General features: G+C 40.9%; 1 protein-coding gene and 1 long non-coding RNA gene across 3 annotated transcripts in view; one reads left to right on the top strand and one right to left on the bottom strand.

Moving 5' to 3' along the window:
* LOC119485150 (voltage-dependent T-type calcium channel subunit alpha-1I-like) overlaps positions 1-14,983 on the top strand; it is a 281,128-nt gene that overhangs the window by 196,311 nt on the left and 69,834 nt on the right. Inside the window, exons 17-21 of one of the 2 annotated variants that reach the window (XM_037764502.1) lie at positions 2,363-2,433; positions 2,645-3,179; positions 3,764-3,864; positions 7,281-7,404; positions 9,233-9,301. In XM_037764502.1, coding sequence (XP_037620430.1) covers positions 2,363-2,433; positions 2,645-3,179; positions 3,764-3,864; positions 7,281-7,404; positions 9,233-9,301 — 900 coding nt within the window. Of the gene's footprint in view, positions 1-2,362; positions 2,434-2,632; positions 3,180-3,763; positions 3,865-7,280; positions 7,405-9,232; positions 9,302-14,983 lie in introns of both variants that reach the window. The other variant, XM_037764501.1, reaches the window with a different exon arrangement.
* LOC119485161 overlaps positions 12,600-14,983 on the bottom strand; it is a 569,585-nt gene continuing 567,201 nt past the window's right edge. Inside the window, exon 3 of the long non-coding RNA XR_005206201.1 lies at positions 12,600-12,864. This is a non-coding gene — a long non-coding RNA (uncharacterized LOC119485161). The remainder of the gene's footprint in view (positions 12,865-14,983) is intronic.

The following is a 14,983-nucleotide window of genomic DNA, read 5'->3' as shown; positions in this document are numbered from 1 at the left end:
GACACTCGGAGAACGCAGACCTCCGCCAAGGAGCCCGAGTAAGATGGTACTGATCACAGAGGTCTTAATGTTCTGGCTGATCGCAATCCTGAAGCCGGATCATGATCGAATGGATTGTTCATTGTGCCACATCCCACCCCTCCAAAAAAATTCATTCAAATCCATTGCAGACTTTTGGAGTAATCCTGCTAACGGACAAACAAACAAACAAACCGACGCCGGTGAAAACATAACCTCCTTTGGCCTTGGCGGAGGTAACTAGAAACCTAAGGAATCCATTAGTACCAACCATGTCATGCTAGCATGTTGGTCAGGGGGCTCAATAATGAACCACAATTAGGCTACATTTTGGAGGAAAAACTGGCATGGTCATATTCAAAGGGGTCCCTTGACCTCTGACCTCCAGATACGTAAATGAAAACGGATTCTATGGGTACCCACGAGTCTCCCCTTCATAGACATGCCCACTTTATGATAATCACATGCAGTATAAATGTGTTTTTTTTCTGTTTACTCTGCAAGTAAAAGTTGTAGTAGTTACAGTACGTTTAGCAGCGATATGTTCATAATGTACAGTACATTAGTGCCAGCAATTCTCTGTGGTTTATTATAGTGTGGAACAAATTGTCTCATATACAGTAATATACACAAACACACACTCTGTGTTCCTCCTGAGTGCAGCTCCGCGTGGACCGACGTGTTAGTTTCTATAGAGACAGATGCACAGATTCTCTGGTATATGGCAGCGGCTCAGGCTCTGACTGGCGACATGTACGTTTCCAAGGGTAAAACCCATAATTAGGTTTATCATGCTGAGAGGATTAGACATGCGGAAACAAACACAACTGGTTATGTTCCTCTAAGTGGAACTGGCACTCGGGGGTTTTGCATATTAAACTTGATGACAGCCTTCTGAGTGCACTTCTATCAGATTTATAAAGACCAGTTTATATTTCATTTGTTCGGTCATTTACTTATTTATTTATTAATAAATGATGGACGCAGAGTGGCAGGCGTGCTCTTTATCCCTATTGCTACATATTCCAACTAGGGCTGTCAAAAATAACGTGATTATAACGCTTTAATGCAAATTAGTTTTAACGCCACTTATTTCTTTAACACATTAACACAACGAGCTAAAGTGAAGATAAAGATAAGCTAAATAACGCTCCAAACTTGAAAAAGGGTTCTCAGGGTACCCACGAGTCTCCCCTTTACAGACATGCCCACTTTATGATAATCACATGCAGTTTGGCTCAAGTCATAGTCAAGTCAGCACACTGACACACTGACAGCTGTTGTTGCCTGTTGGGCTGCAGTTTACTATGTTATGATTTGGGCATATTGTTTTATGCTAAATGCAGTACCTGTGAGGGTTTCTGGACAATATCTGTCATTGTTTTGTGTTGTTAGATAATTTCCAGTAATAAATATATACATACATTTGCATAAAGCAGCATGTTTGTCCTCTAAGAGTATTACATACTTGACTAAGTCTCCCTTCAAGGTACATTTTGAACAGATAAAAAATATGATTAACTTGTGATTAATGGCGTCCTTTCCATAGATACAAGTACGAACAGTAAATGAGAACATATATTCATATACTGGTGCTGCCCAGTTCATCCACTCTTCTACTGGCAGCCACTGGAGCAGGTGGGAGACGCTCAACAGCATTTCTGGCTAACAAATTAAGGAGTATTCACTTTTGCACGAGTTTAAAGACGAGAACGAAATTTAATTGGGAGTAACACATGCATTGAAATGCATCAAATTAACACCGTGGATGATAAAAATAGATCCAGTAATAACATTGTTTCTGTGGTTCCTTCAGTGCAGCCCCGTGACCTGTAGCAAAGAGAGGCTGTCACATTTTGAAGACTAAATTACATTTAAATTACAGTTACACCACAACTTCTTTGCAAGTGTTATTGTAAGGTGTAATATACCAGAATGATTTACCATCTTTATGATGTAAATATGTCAGATTTACAGGTTGATGTTGAAGGAAAAATCTAAAGGAAGATGATGTTAAAGCACATATAGCAAGATACTAACCCAATATATCAATATATACAGTACCTGCTTCACAACACCTTATTCTCCTTCTTAACCCTTTGATAAACAGCACATATTCACTGGGAAATGTCAGGTTTCTTTGCAACATGGTGCAATAGAGGGATATAAAGAGGGATGGGATGCTTTACTGTGTTGAACCATTTTTGATTGAATTATTTAAGATCTATTCATGCATTCTTGTAAACTTCACTGTCCAGTCGGGGTCTTTGGTTCTTGGAGAGATTTGTTGTTTTACTGGATGCAAACTGATGATAATTAATTAAATGTTGTGTGTCTATTCTAGCGCCATGGTCGCAGTCCCAACTACCACAACTGGGGGCGCCCTTTCCATCCACAGTCAGCTTGGAACCGCAGGTACACCATCAGATTTACTCTCAGCTATTGCCTTAATGAATTCTTAATACCCCCATTAAGCCTTAATTACCTACTGTACATGGAAACAGCAAACCTTTCCTGTTGTTTTATGCTCTTATTAGCTTCATGACTAAATGTGCAATATGAAGAAAGTGTTTGATTACCTCTTTATTTTAAAATGTCTCATGATTATTAAAAGCGTTTCCTGCAGGTCTAGCTCAAACAGTCTGGGCCGGAGGAGCTACAGGTTCGGCGGGGCCCCTCTGGTGGGAGGCAGCCTCCGTGTGCACAGCACCCGCTCGCCCTACTCCTACACCTTTGCTGCCGAGCAGGAGTCCCTTCTCTCCCACCCGCCCCACTCCCATCACGCTCTGCCCCCTCACCATCCACCTGCGCCCCCGCTGTTCCTCTCCAGACACATCGCGGCGAGGAGGGACCGGCGGGCTCTTTCCCTGGAGCTCCCGGAGCTGCTCCGGGCGGGCGGACAGCCCCCGGGCCTGCCCCCAGGCCTGCCCCTGGGCCTTCCCCCGAGCCTGCCCCCCGTCCAGCCGGACCCCGGGAGGAGGAGTGGGTCCGGGGCAACGGGTTCCATCACTGGGGGGTCTGGGGCTGGGAGTGGTTTAGGAGTGGACCACCGGGATTGTAATGGCAAGGCGCCAGGTCCACACGCTCAGCTGATGACTGAGGTTTATCCTCAAGTCAACGCACGCAAGGACAGAGCAGACCTCGATGAAGAGACAGATTATGTGAGTGATCTACATTAGCTATCAGTTGTTCCTTCTTTATTCACCAGGACGAATTCATACAGAAGAAATACCATAAAGCAACTAATAAATGAATAATCATCACCTCTTGTGTTAATGCTATATATATATTCTGTTCTTTATTGGCTCCCAGATATGTCTACAGTAGGTATTACTGAAAATCAAATCAAAACAAAACATTAATCATAATCATCGTGGGAGTTAGTGTACAAATGAGGCAACAGTATTGGTTTATCTAACCTCTGCAGTCACTTTATGAAACCTCCAAGCGTGCCAGAAACAAATTCAATCATTTTAATTGCATTTACATTATGGATAAAATGGGGATACAAATAAAGAGTTATCTGGAAAAAAAACATCCATATACTGTAGTGTGAGTGTTGATCCATGTGGCACCTTTAAAAAGTTGTCTGATAATGCTCATACTAAGAGCTAATAACATGATAACTTGCTGAAAACAGTAATCAAAACAGAAAAAGGACGATACGTATCACAGATGAAAGATTTATTCAAGATAACACCCCCACAGCTCATTTCTCTTCCCTTCTTCCTCCTCTCTCCTCCAGAGTTTGTGTTTCCGTGTCCAGAAGATGATGGAGGTGTACAAGCCGGACTGGTGCGAAAGCAGAGAGGAGTGGTCCGTCTACATGTTCTCTCCTCGGAACAGGTGAGTGGACGCCACTACTTGACTTTTTGAGTGTTAAACTTATATATATAATATTGTTGTTGCTTATTTATTCAGGACTGATAGATCAACGCATTCTCATTCCCAACTCATCAAATACCGCCACTTGGTCAATGCCCCTCGGCATCAGAGACCGTCGCACAGGGTTCCCTTCTTGCGTTACTTTTGGATGGACCAGGGACGGCGTGTCAATATACGCTTGTTAAATGCATAGTGTTTCAAAAGAATTGATTCATTTTTAAAGGAAGTTAGGTTTAGTCAACACGACCACTTAGGTGGGGTAAGGAAACTGTTGTGGTTGACGTTAACTTCACTGACTAGAGTCTCACGTGACTCACGGTACTGACGATACCGACGAGTCATGGGACTAAAGACTGACGTGACTAAATAAGTCAATGTTACTTTTAGTTTAATTTTGAACAGCAGCGTCCTGGTTGAAAGTCTTGTGTTTGTTTGACCCACCTCCCCTCCCTCCCGCCATGAACGGACTCTCACACTATTAATACGACGTCACTTGCTCCGACCGTGGAATAACGCCTCGGGTGGGTTTACATTGGAGTTAGTTGAAAGCCCGGTTCGTCACATACTGTCGCTAAAGGGCGCCTCTGTAGGTCGGTTTCCGATGCCGAGGGGTGCTGACCAAACAGTGGTGTTTTACGGGTTGTTTCAAAATAAACTTCCTTGTTCACAGGAAACGTAGAGTCTCTTTTCAAAATAAACAACGTAGGTTTATTTAGTTTTTAGGTTTACTCGTGCAACAAAACTACTTGGCTAGGTTTAGGAAAAGATTGTGGTTCGGGTTAGAATAAGCAAGTTTGTTATGTAACTGGCGTTAGAGAAGTATGGAAGTCATGTACGTTACGTTGACATTTGGTTTCACATGGGACAAGAGCAGAGGTCTCCTGGGTGAATGTCCTGTGTTTGTTTGACCATACAATGCACTCATTCCTCCCATCCTAAATGGACTTCCTCGCTCTTTATACTACGTCAGTTACTCTGACCGTCTAATAATGATGTGGATGGGTTTACATTGGCCCGACGCGTCTCATACAGACGCTAAAGGGTGCCTCTGTGCGTCGGTATCAGACGTCGATGGGCACTGACAAAGCGTCAGTATTTGACGAGTTGGCAGTGAGAATGTGTTGGATAGACATAAGGATGCTGATGACCTCTGTCCACCACACACTTCTCTGATTATCCTCCGCAAAATCTCCAACCTTGTGGAAAGTCTCTCCTATAAACAGGCGATGTGTAAAACCCATTGACTTTTATTTAAAACCTTGGTCCACTTCAGATTGGTCAGTGGGAATTGATCTGAACTCAAAATGTGCAACAAAGTTGAACCTCTCAATGAGAAAACAAAGTAGGAACCATCTCTCTGGATGTGTCAGTACTTGTGATAGGTTTGGTTTGGTTTGTTTGTTTGTTCAGCGCTATAAGTGCAGAGAAACCGAGTGCAGAGAGATGAGTCGACAAGCAAAAAACAAATGTTAGCGAACGTCCCCGGCTCTGTCCCGATAATGTGGAAGAACAGCGAGCTGCATAGTCAAACCGTTTGTCTGTTCACACAGAGAGAACTGCTGTCTTCTGGTTTCACAAATGGCTTGTTAAAGTGATGTCTCTGTGTGTTTCCTCCAAACCATTTTTTTTTCATTCTCTCTCTAGACAATGTTATTGACTCTGGGCTCCGAGTCGTGTGTGTGTTTGTGTTATTGTGTTTTCCTCCAGCCCTTGAATGCGTTGCTGGTAGAAAAAGGCCCCTGAAAGCAACATGAAAGAAAAATCACTCAGTCATCCGTTCGCTCACTCACCCGATTCTCCTGCGTGCTGATAGCCACTTAAGGGAAGCCAGGCCCCAGGGCTGTGTTTTGGCATCCTGGCAGGTGCCATCTGTCAAGCAAAAGGCTGTGCGTGTTGGCAGTGTGCGTAGCGTTAGGCCATATCTCTGGTAGTGTCGGGTTGCGTGTTTGCGGATGACTTTGCATATGTGCACGTGGGAGCGTGTGAGCATATGCGCGTCTTTGCCTTGTTTACACCTCAGTGAGTATTGAGCGTGTGTACAAGTGTACTTTAACAGAATTAAAGCAGACAAACAAACAAAACGCAACTGCAGAAGTTGTGTCTCAGGTGGGATAAGTGCCGACGCCAGCGACGCCGCTGGTCACGATCAATATCAGGGGACAAGGAGTTGCCAGATCTGAATCGATAGATAAAGGGAAGAGGGTTGCCAGGTCTGGAGGAAAAGCAGTCAGGTTAGCACATTGATTGTCTCACCTAGAGAGCAGGTGCAGCAGTCGGTCTCTTCTGTTCCCTTTTATAGCCGGCAGGATGAGATGAGATGTGTGAGGGCTTCACTCAGAGCTCGCTGCCTTTAACCGACTCTGGAGCCGACGGGTTTGACGAGCAGCGCTGCAGGTGTCTGAGGATATTAAAGTCTATTTAGAGGTAGTTCCTACTCCAGTAGTTCTTATCACATGATGACAACAGTATGCCTGCTGAGAAGTTACACCTTGGATTGTTTTATTTGAATAATTTATAGAGGCCAGGGGAGGTGAAAATATTCAACATTTTAACAAAAAAAGTTGAGGAAAGAAATGAACAATTTGTGCATTTACAGATGTAAACGTAGTGGCATCGCCACTCCAGAAAGAAATACAAAATGTATCATTTTGATTGATTTCTTTATTTTCATGTCACAAAGTGCCGAACCCTCATGTGTTTACAAGATGCCAAAAATATTGTTGCAGTGGTCAAACATTTCATTCAATTACAAAATTACAGGTTATTTTACCGCTCGGTGTTAAAGGTAATATTCGGTCCTTCTCTCCCAAGACAAAAAGGTTCCCTTCCTGAAAAGCACAACTCAAGTTTTTAATAGTCAACCAGCCAAAAGAAATCAACATAAATGGATGTGTCATTTTACTCAAAAGTACCTCCCTTATGTCCTCGTAGACAATGACAGTAAAACAAGAAGTAAACATCATTTTCAACTTCCCCTAGCTCACACAACAAACAAAGTCTGTCCTCCTCTGGAGGGGCATTAAACCTGCCAGCCTCCACAGGACTAATGGTAATGTTCCCGAGTGTAACTCTGTCATTGGATGTTGGTGGCTACCTGAGACAAAAAAAAAAAAAGTAAACTTCTGTTAAGCCCGATGGAGGTGTTTGTGCTCCCAACATGTGCTCTTGATTCATTTAATCATGCTTCAGACATTCTATCAGATGTCAACAGTAAACAATATTTCCTTCACACATAATATCATGTATTATAAGGTATCTTAGCCTGAAGTTTGTTTTGATGCAGTTACACATGAACGCGTACCCTTATAGACAATTCATGAACAGATCTTTCATTCTCCTCTTCCCTCTTCCCTCTCTCTCTGTTTCTCTCCTGTCAGGTTCAGACAGCTGTGCCAGTCCATTATCGCCCATAAGCTCTTTGACTATGTGGTCCTGGCCTTCATCTTTCTCAACTGCATTACAGTGGCTCTGGAGAGGCCGAGGATACTGCAGGGCAGTCTGGTAAGAGCTGTGTCATCATCAAACAATCGGCCGTGTAATGCTGCTTTTACTCATCATGAGTGATGCAACGGATATTATGGTACCGTCTGCAGGTGCATCTGAGGTGAGCCTGCTCATACTGCCATATAAGGTGGACATCCTCAGAGCCTTTGTGGTTTAAAATATTGATGTGATGAAAGTGGAATTAAAAGAGTAAATATATATATATATATGGAGTATACATTAAAAGATGTATTAATCCCGAAGGAAAGTCTTGTGCCAGAGATTGCTCAAAATTACAACAAGTTCAAGTGTATAAAATAAAAAGTACTATTTCTAGCACCAGTGCCTAATAGGATAACAATAAAGTAAGATTAATTTAGTAAAATGAGTAAATAAGATAAGTAAAATAAAAAAAGGTAAAGTAAGCTACAAAACAGAAAAGGAAATAATATTGCACACAATATTGCACATGAGAATGGAAAAAGTAGTATTGTACATGATATTGAGATTATATTATACTATACTATTATACTATATTATACTATTATATTACTATATATACATTAATACATAATATTAAACTACGTCTTTCAAGAACAAATTTAATATGAGAACAGGCCCAGTAATAGTAATTCTGGTTATAATAATAACCAATTTGAGAAATTCATCTGTGTGGGAAAAAAAAAAAAGTTTTGCCAGTATCATTTTTAGGGATGCATCGATACCGGATCAGGTATCGGTTCCAATGGGGCTGATCTTTTCAATTCAATTATATGTTTATATACTATACATTATATACTGGAAATTTAATTCTTGTTTAAGTTTTGACCAATTTTTTTGCTGCATTAAAAAGGTTTACACTTGAATTCTCATTCCTGTTAATTTTGAAGGTTTTTTACTAAGTTGCTGGTGTACGATTTATTATTTTAATACTCTATAACAATTCAGTATATTTATATATATATATATATATATGTATTTATTAGTTATGTTTTGTTTAACAAAGTTAAGGAAGCAAGTCAAACCTGATGTTGCCTTACACATAAAAGAATGAACCCAGTCACTTCCACACAGTGAGGCATACAGCTTATTAATTAAACACTGGTATCGGATTGGATTCGGTATCGGCCGATACCCAAAGTCCAGGTATCGCTATCAAGTATCGTTTTTTTTTTTTTTTTTTTTTCAAAATGAGGATTACAACAGCAAACTTTGAAAACTAAAAACATATATATCACATGTTTTCACAACTTAGAAAATTATCCTGGCAAAATATTTTTTTTTCCACCTGTTTCACAGATGAAAAAAATAATAATTATGTATCTAAGATCAAACATGGGAAATGGATCACCATATATTCTTTCTCACTTTCCTTTGAGGGCTTCCATATAAACAAGCTCTTGCTCATTTAGAAAAAAAACAACCTTCAAATGATTTATAAACATGCGATTATTTAAATGAATTAGATCGACTTTAAAATGCAGCTTTGATTCCTTCATCGCTCTGAGCTCTCTCCGGATTCTGGCATTAAGACACTTTTCCTGCAATCAAGCAAATTGCTGAATGGCAGGCACTATTCAAAACAAGTCATCTGAAGCGTTCGAATGAAAGAGTTGCAACTCTTTCAAAGTTGAAAGATTTAATTTGCCAACAAGATCTAATTCTAATTTAATAGCAAAATCACTGACAAATGAAGTCTCATATCCTGCTTTGAAGCTAAAGCCAAGTGCAGTCAGTCTTTTTCTTCCGAAGCTACCACTTCTTTTTGTCTCTTTTAATTATTCTTCTCCTCCTGCCTCCGTCCTTTAAACTCTTTCCCTTTCTTTTCTCTCTCCTTTTGTTACAGGAAAGGCTGCTTCTCACGGTTTCCAACTACATCTTTACTGCCATCTTTGTTGCGGAGATGACTGTCAAGGTAAAATGTTAACCTTTTTTACTTTCTTCGCTCTCCTTTCTTCACCTCTCATCACATCCTCGTCATCTCCAGTGTTCTCGTCCTCTTCCCTCTCCCGTCTTGACTTTTTATCTCTCCTCCTCTCATCTCCATTCCTCTACTGGAGTTGTCTCTTCTCTCGTCTTTCTTCTGTACATTATTTCTACTCCTCTCTTCCTGTCTTTTCCTTTATCCTCTTATGTCTCCACCTCCTCTTTTTGCTCCTATTAGGGCTGGGACGACCTATCTCCCAATTCTATACTATCACAATTCGTGGGTGCTGATTCGATATTACGATTTATTGCAATTTTTTCTTAACTTTTTTAACACTAGACCATGTGGAAAAGTTTAATCATACACTTCTAGGGGGTTTTACTTTGCAAAATATCTAAATTAATACAGTAAAAATGTTTGATTTTCAGCATGTATGTAGTCAGAGATGTCCTGAAGTCAAATACATCATGTCATTAATGACAGGCATTATTCATAAACATTTTTCCAGCAACTGAAAAATCAAAGAATAAAGACATGTCTCTCACAAATTAGTTGTATTTTCTTTTAATTTATAAGGGACTTGTAATGTTTTATACTTCTGGTGAATATAATTTAATCAATCTTATTCCATAGATGTATTTTGTACATATACAGTTCCCTTTGTTAACACCTTATTTTGAAAACCGGACGTAGTCACACATGTCTACTTCCTCTAACTCTTCTCCAAGTCCGTCTCTAGCTCTCCCGTCAGCTCCGTTCTCTTTATACATCCATGGTCAGCTCCATCGGGGCCGTTTGAATGTATTTAACATAAATGTCAGTATATGGGTGCTCTACAGTTGTAGCGTCGGCCCATTTGACTACGGAGACGAGAGCGACAGCCGGCTCGACCGCACGTTACCGCGATATGATAACGTTTCCTGTCCGTGACAGAGTTAGCATGCAGCTTTAGCCGTGACGTCTAGCTCTGCTTTTCCTGCAATGTGTGAAACCCAAAGTGTTTCCATCCTTTACTGGATGTGTAGTGTTTACCACGCTGGATTTAACATGTGAGGGTGCAGGTCGTATCCACGCGGACGCTGTTTTGTGCTTTCTCGGTTTGTTTTGGTTGACGGATACGGAACGGATATGACGTCACGTTACTCAGACTACAACAATAAAAGCGGTAACTTCCTTCTACCTCCATATAGACTTAAATGAAGCAAATATATCGATTCTGGCATTCAGTCTATTTCAGAATCGTTATAAAAAAAACTCGATACATAAGTGAATACATTTTTTTCCCACCCCTAGCTCCTGTCCCCTTCTTTCCCCTCCTCATTTCCTATCTGGTTTAGTTTTCTCTCTTCCTTTTTATATCTCAATTTCCTCAGTTTCCTTCTCTTTTCTTCTTCCTTATCTTTCTCTCTCTTCTCCTTTCATCTCCAGCTCTTATTCTCTCCCTCCCATCCTTTTTCCACCCCTCTTACCTCCTCTTTTTCTTGACAACTTTGCAACTTGCGGTTTAATCAGTTATACATGTCCCATTAGCGACGGGCAGCTAGATAACGAAGTTAATTAGAAGGCTATCGCTCTTCAGCTGGCCTTTAGCTACTCATGGACTTCCCATCGACAAACACGCATTCCCATACTCTTTTTTTTAATCCACTAATCTGCGTGTCCTGAACACAGGGCATCATCCATTATTAAGGGCCTCGTGTCTCCAGGAGTTCTTCACATTGCTAGAAACCCTATAGTGATTTATTTATGACCAGGGATGATGAAGACATGTATAGCACAATGATATGTAGATCCTCTCTGCACTGCGGTAGTGCAGAGTTCACATACATGCATTTGACCCCTGGTTGCACTTAGCTCGTTAGTTTGTTATTTCTTCTGTATCTCCATCTCCTTCTTTGCGTTTTCTATTTACTCCCACTCCTTTGATCAGCCTTCCGATCCCTCATATTTTCATTGGCTTTATCTTCCCTGTGCAACTCATTTGATTAATTTCACATTCACTTCTGTATCTCTTTGCTCTTTTGTCCCTCCATTTGTAATTTAATCAGTCAAGCTCCATTGTTATCTGTGCCCTGTTTCATTTTCACACTCAAATGTGGTCCCTGCAGCTCATTTTATTATCTCAAATAGCACTAACCTCCACTCAAAGGTGTGACCGCTGCTGTTCCTCTTTAATAAAGTATTTGTCTCGTCATTGAACCAACACAAAATCAGGGGACTGATCATCCACTTCGTATTTACACATGAGCTTTACCACAGCTGTAGTATCGCAGTGTTGTCAAAGCCACACACTTACACATTCATTTGTGTTAATATACTTGTCATGGCATTTTTTTTCTAAAGCATAACACAGATATTAACTTGCTGAAAAGACCTCATTTAGCAATACTGTCCTCAGTGCTGCTATAAAAGTTGTTCCAGTACTTCATAAACCGTGCAGAGAACAGCTCGCCAAGCACATCTTCTGCTGCTCGTTAACCTACTGTTTTACAGTAGTACAGTTTGGACACTCTTCGTTTATAATAATGCAATAATGTTTAGAGCCCTGCATGGTCATGTAGCGACCTCACACACTCGAGGCTTAAAGCTGAAGTAGTCTGTGCCTTTGGATCGCTCTCTCTCTGCAAAAAGGGTCTGAGGAAACTGCTTATATGTGCCTTTATGTATTTATTTTCTTATTTATATCCTCATTTTGAATCAATTTACGGTGTATCCTCAGGAATGGATGCCATCAAAATGCAATTTGACTGCTTGTTTTCATTGATTACTGACGTACTCAACGTACTTCATTACTTGCAGCCTTCAAATGTGAGCTTGTGGTTACGACCAGGCGGCATCTTCCGGTTCTGAAAGGTGAAGCTGATGCTGAAGTGTCTTAAACTTGCGTTCTTTCTAACAGCCAGCAGGGGGCGACCTTTTGGTTGCTAAAAGAAGTCTGATTGTATAGAAGTTGATGAGAAAATGAGCCTACTTCTCACTTTGATTTATTACCTCAGTGAACATTGTAAAAATAAGTTTATGGTCTCAATCGCTAGTTTCATATTCATCGTCTTGATCTTTTGGTCTTTTGACGTAGGATATATCAGAGAAATGCCTCATAGTTTATTTATCAATCAATCAATCAATCAACATTTATTTGTATAGCCCTTTACAACAACCAAAAGATACCCAAAGTGCTTCACATTAACATCAAGAAATAACAGGAATAAAACATCGAAAAAAGGTACATAAAAAGCATAGGCAAAATGTCACAGCGCTACTAGGTATTAAAAGCCAACCTAAATAAAATGGTCTTGAGCTTAGATTTAAAAAGTATTAGGTCAGTGATAGTGCGTATATCAGGGGGTAACTTGTTCTATAGTTTAGGAGAAGCGACAGCCAAAACACGATCACCCCACAGCTTATACCTCGACCTCGGACTTCTAAAAAAGGTTGACCAGATGACTGCAAAGCCCCGTTATGCTCACTTATCTCAGACAAATAAGGTGGAGTGAGGTCGTTAACGGCTTTAAAAACAAACATCAAGAGCTTAAAATCGATTCTAAAGCAAACTGGAAGCCAATGGAGCGAGTAAAGTACGGGGGTAATGTGTTCACGTCTGGAAGTATTAGTTAAAAAGCGAGCAGCAGCATTTTTGCACAAGTTGGAGGAGCGCGAGGGAAAACTGGTTGAGTGCATTACAATAATCAAGTCTCCAGCTAATTCTCAAGATCGTGCCGATTGAGGAAGGGCTTTACTTTAGCCAGAAAACAAAGCTGTGAAAAGACCGTTTTAACAACAGAGTCAATCTGTTTATCAAATTTCAAACAGCCGTCAAATGTCACCCTTCCCCCCAAGTTTATTTTACAGTTGGTTTGAAATAAGAAGAATAGTTTCTCAACACATTGGCAAATTACTTTCATTATATCATCTGTTAACTTGAAGCTGCACACATTCACATGTGAACTATATATCATATTCTTCTATACAAGACCAATAAAACATTATTGTGTTCTCACCCTCCATCCTTCCATCCTCTCTCTCTCTCTCTCTCTCTCTTTCTCTCCCTCTCTCTCTCTGCTTGTTGCGTTTAATCTGTTGTTGCAGGCTGGTCAGTCTGATCACTCTCGGAGGAGCACTAATTAAACAGAGTTTCCTCCCTGAGACACACTTCATCACTGTTCTCATTTCCTGTCCACACACACACACACACAGATACACTCATTCATGAGCGGTAGTGATCAGTGTAAACAGTATTACCTGCACACAGTGAGTTTGACCTTGAACATCAGACTCTAATTAGAAACAGGGAGTGTGAGAGTGTTGATCTGGTTGTCTTTCCACCCCTCCCCCTGTCTCTCTCTCTCACACACACACACACACACACACACACACACACACACACACACAAACATAAACTCACACACGCTTGTCCACGGTTGACTCGTTCTTGTCACACCGTGTCTTTTGCCTGCTAAAAGCGATCAGACCGTTATGAGGTCTAAGCAGGCCTGACAGCCATTCTGTTGTTGTCACTGTGCTTACGCTGTCATCATACCTAATATATAGTTACATCACACTGTGGTAAAGACTCTGTCAGCTCCACGTCTCTCAGTCGGTCCGTGTGTTACCTCAGCACTATACTCATCGAGCTCCGGGGCTGTCGAGAAACAACAGTCAGCTCGAGGCTGAGGCAAAACTTGCAGATACTCTAACTGCCTCATAACACTTACTGAGGAGCGTAGTGACAGGAGCTGAAAGAAGCAGTGGAAATGGAGTTCTTGCTTTTTAGCTTTAAGTAGTGAGCAACTCTTTCGAGACATGTCCAGAATTTAGACTCTCCGTGTCTCTGTTCCACAATAAATGCCATTTTTTTAAAAGTGCATTCACAGTTTGTGTTAGCGGGTCACAACTTCTCCATTAAGACTCTTTTTGTTTTGGTAGCAGCAGCCTAATGTCAGTACCAGACTAACCAGGATAAATGAATGACTCACGTTCTTCACTTCTTTAACTCCGTACTTTGTGATAGGAGGAAAGATGATGCTGAAACAGATGTGCACTCTCAACAAAGTTTAAAAATATAATAGTTAGTTTAACTTTAACTCATCTCAGGTAATTAGAGCACACCAACTAAGAAATTAAAAAAAATGTTTAACTATTTAATTAGCAAGTTGGTGAACTAATAATACTTGATGTAGTAATTTAATGAAGTCTAAATGTTAATTATTACTGACTCGAGCAATCATGTTTGTAGTCAAAGAGGTTAAGGTTAACCCTGAAGGTACGTGTCAACAGGGGCGTTTTTTATCGCGAGGGGACGCGACGCTTCCCAGCATTGGACGCTTGGTGGGCTGTCCCTAGAAACAAGGCACTCGGCTCCTGATTGGACAAACGCTTTCCCACCGTTGGCTGCTGCTCCCAGCTTTCAAACCGGAACCAGTATGGAGGCTCGTTTGGAAACTTTCTTCTCTTATTTCACGTAAATAGTTCACTGAAATGTGTTTCTGAAAACATTTGAGGCAAGAAATAATCCATGCAGTTGATGAATCTGTCTTTATTTTGGATCGACAACGTTTATTTTAAAAGATCCTCGGGAGTTTGGAGAGGCGGCGAGTCGCGTCGGACGCCAGTGATTTGCATAAAGTAGACTAGCCCTCAACTTTATGCAAATGAGGAGCGGCCGTCGTGACG

The sequence above is a fragment of the Sebastes umbrosus genome, chromosome 3 (genome assembly GCF_015220745.1).
Source record: "Sebastes umbrosus isolate fSebUmb1 chromosome 3, fSebUmb1.pri, whole genome shotgun sequence".
NCBI classification, from domain to species: Eukaryota; Metazoa; Chordata; class Actinopteri; order Perciformes; family Sebastidae; genus Sebastes; species Sebastes umbrosus.
Note: the sequence above shows the minus strand (reverse complement) of the source record. Positions and strands in the feature narration are given on the sequence as shown.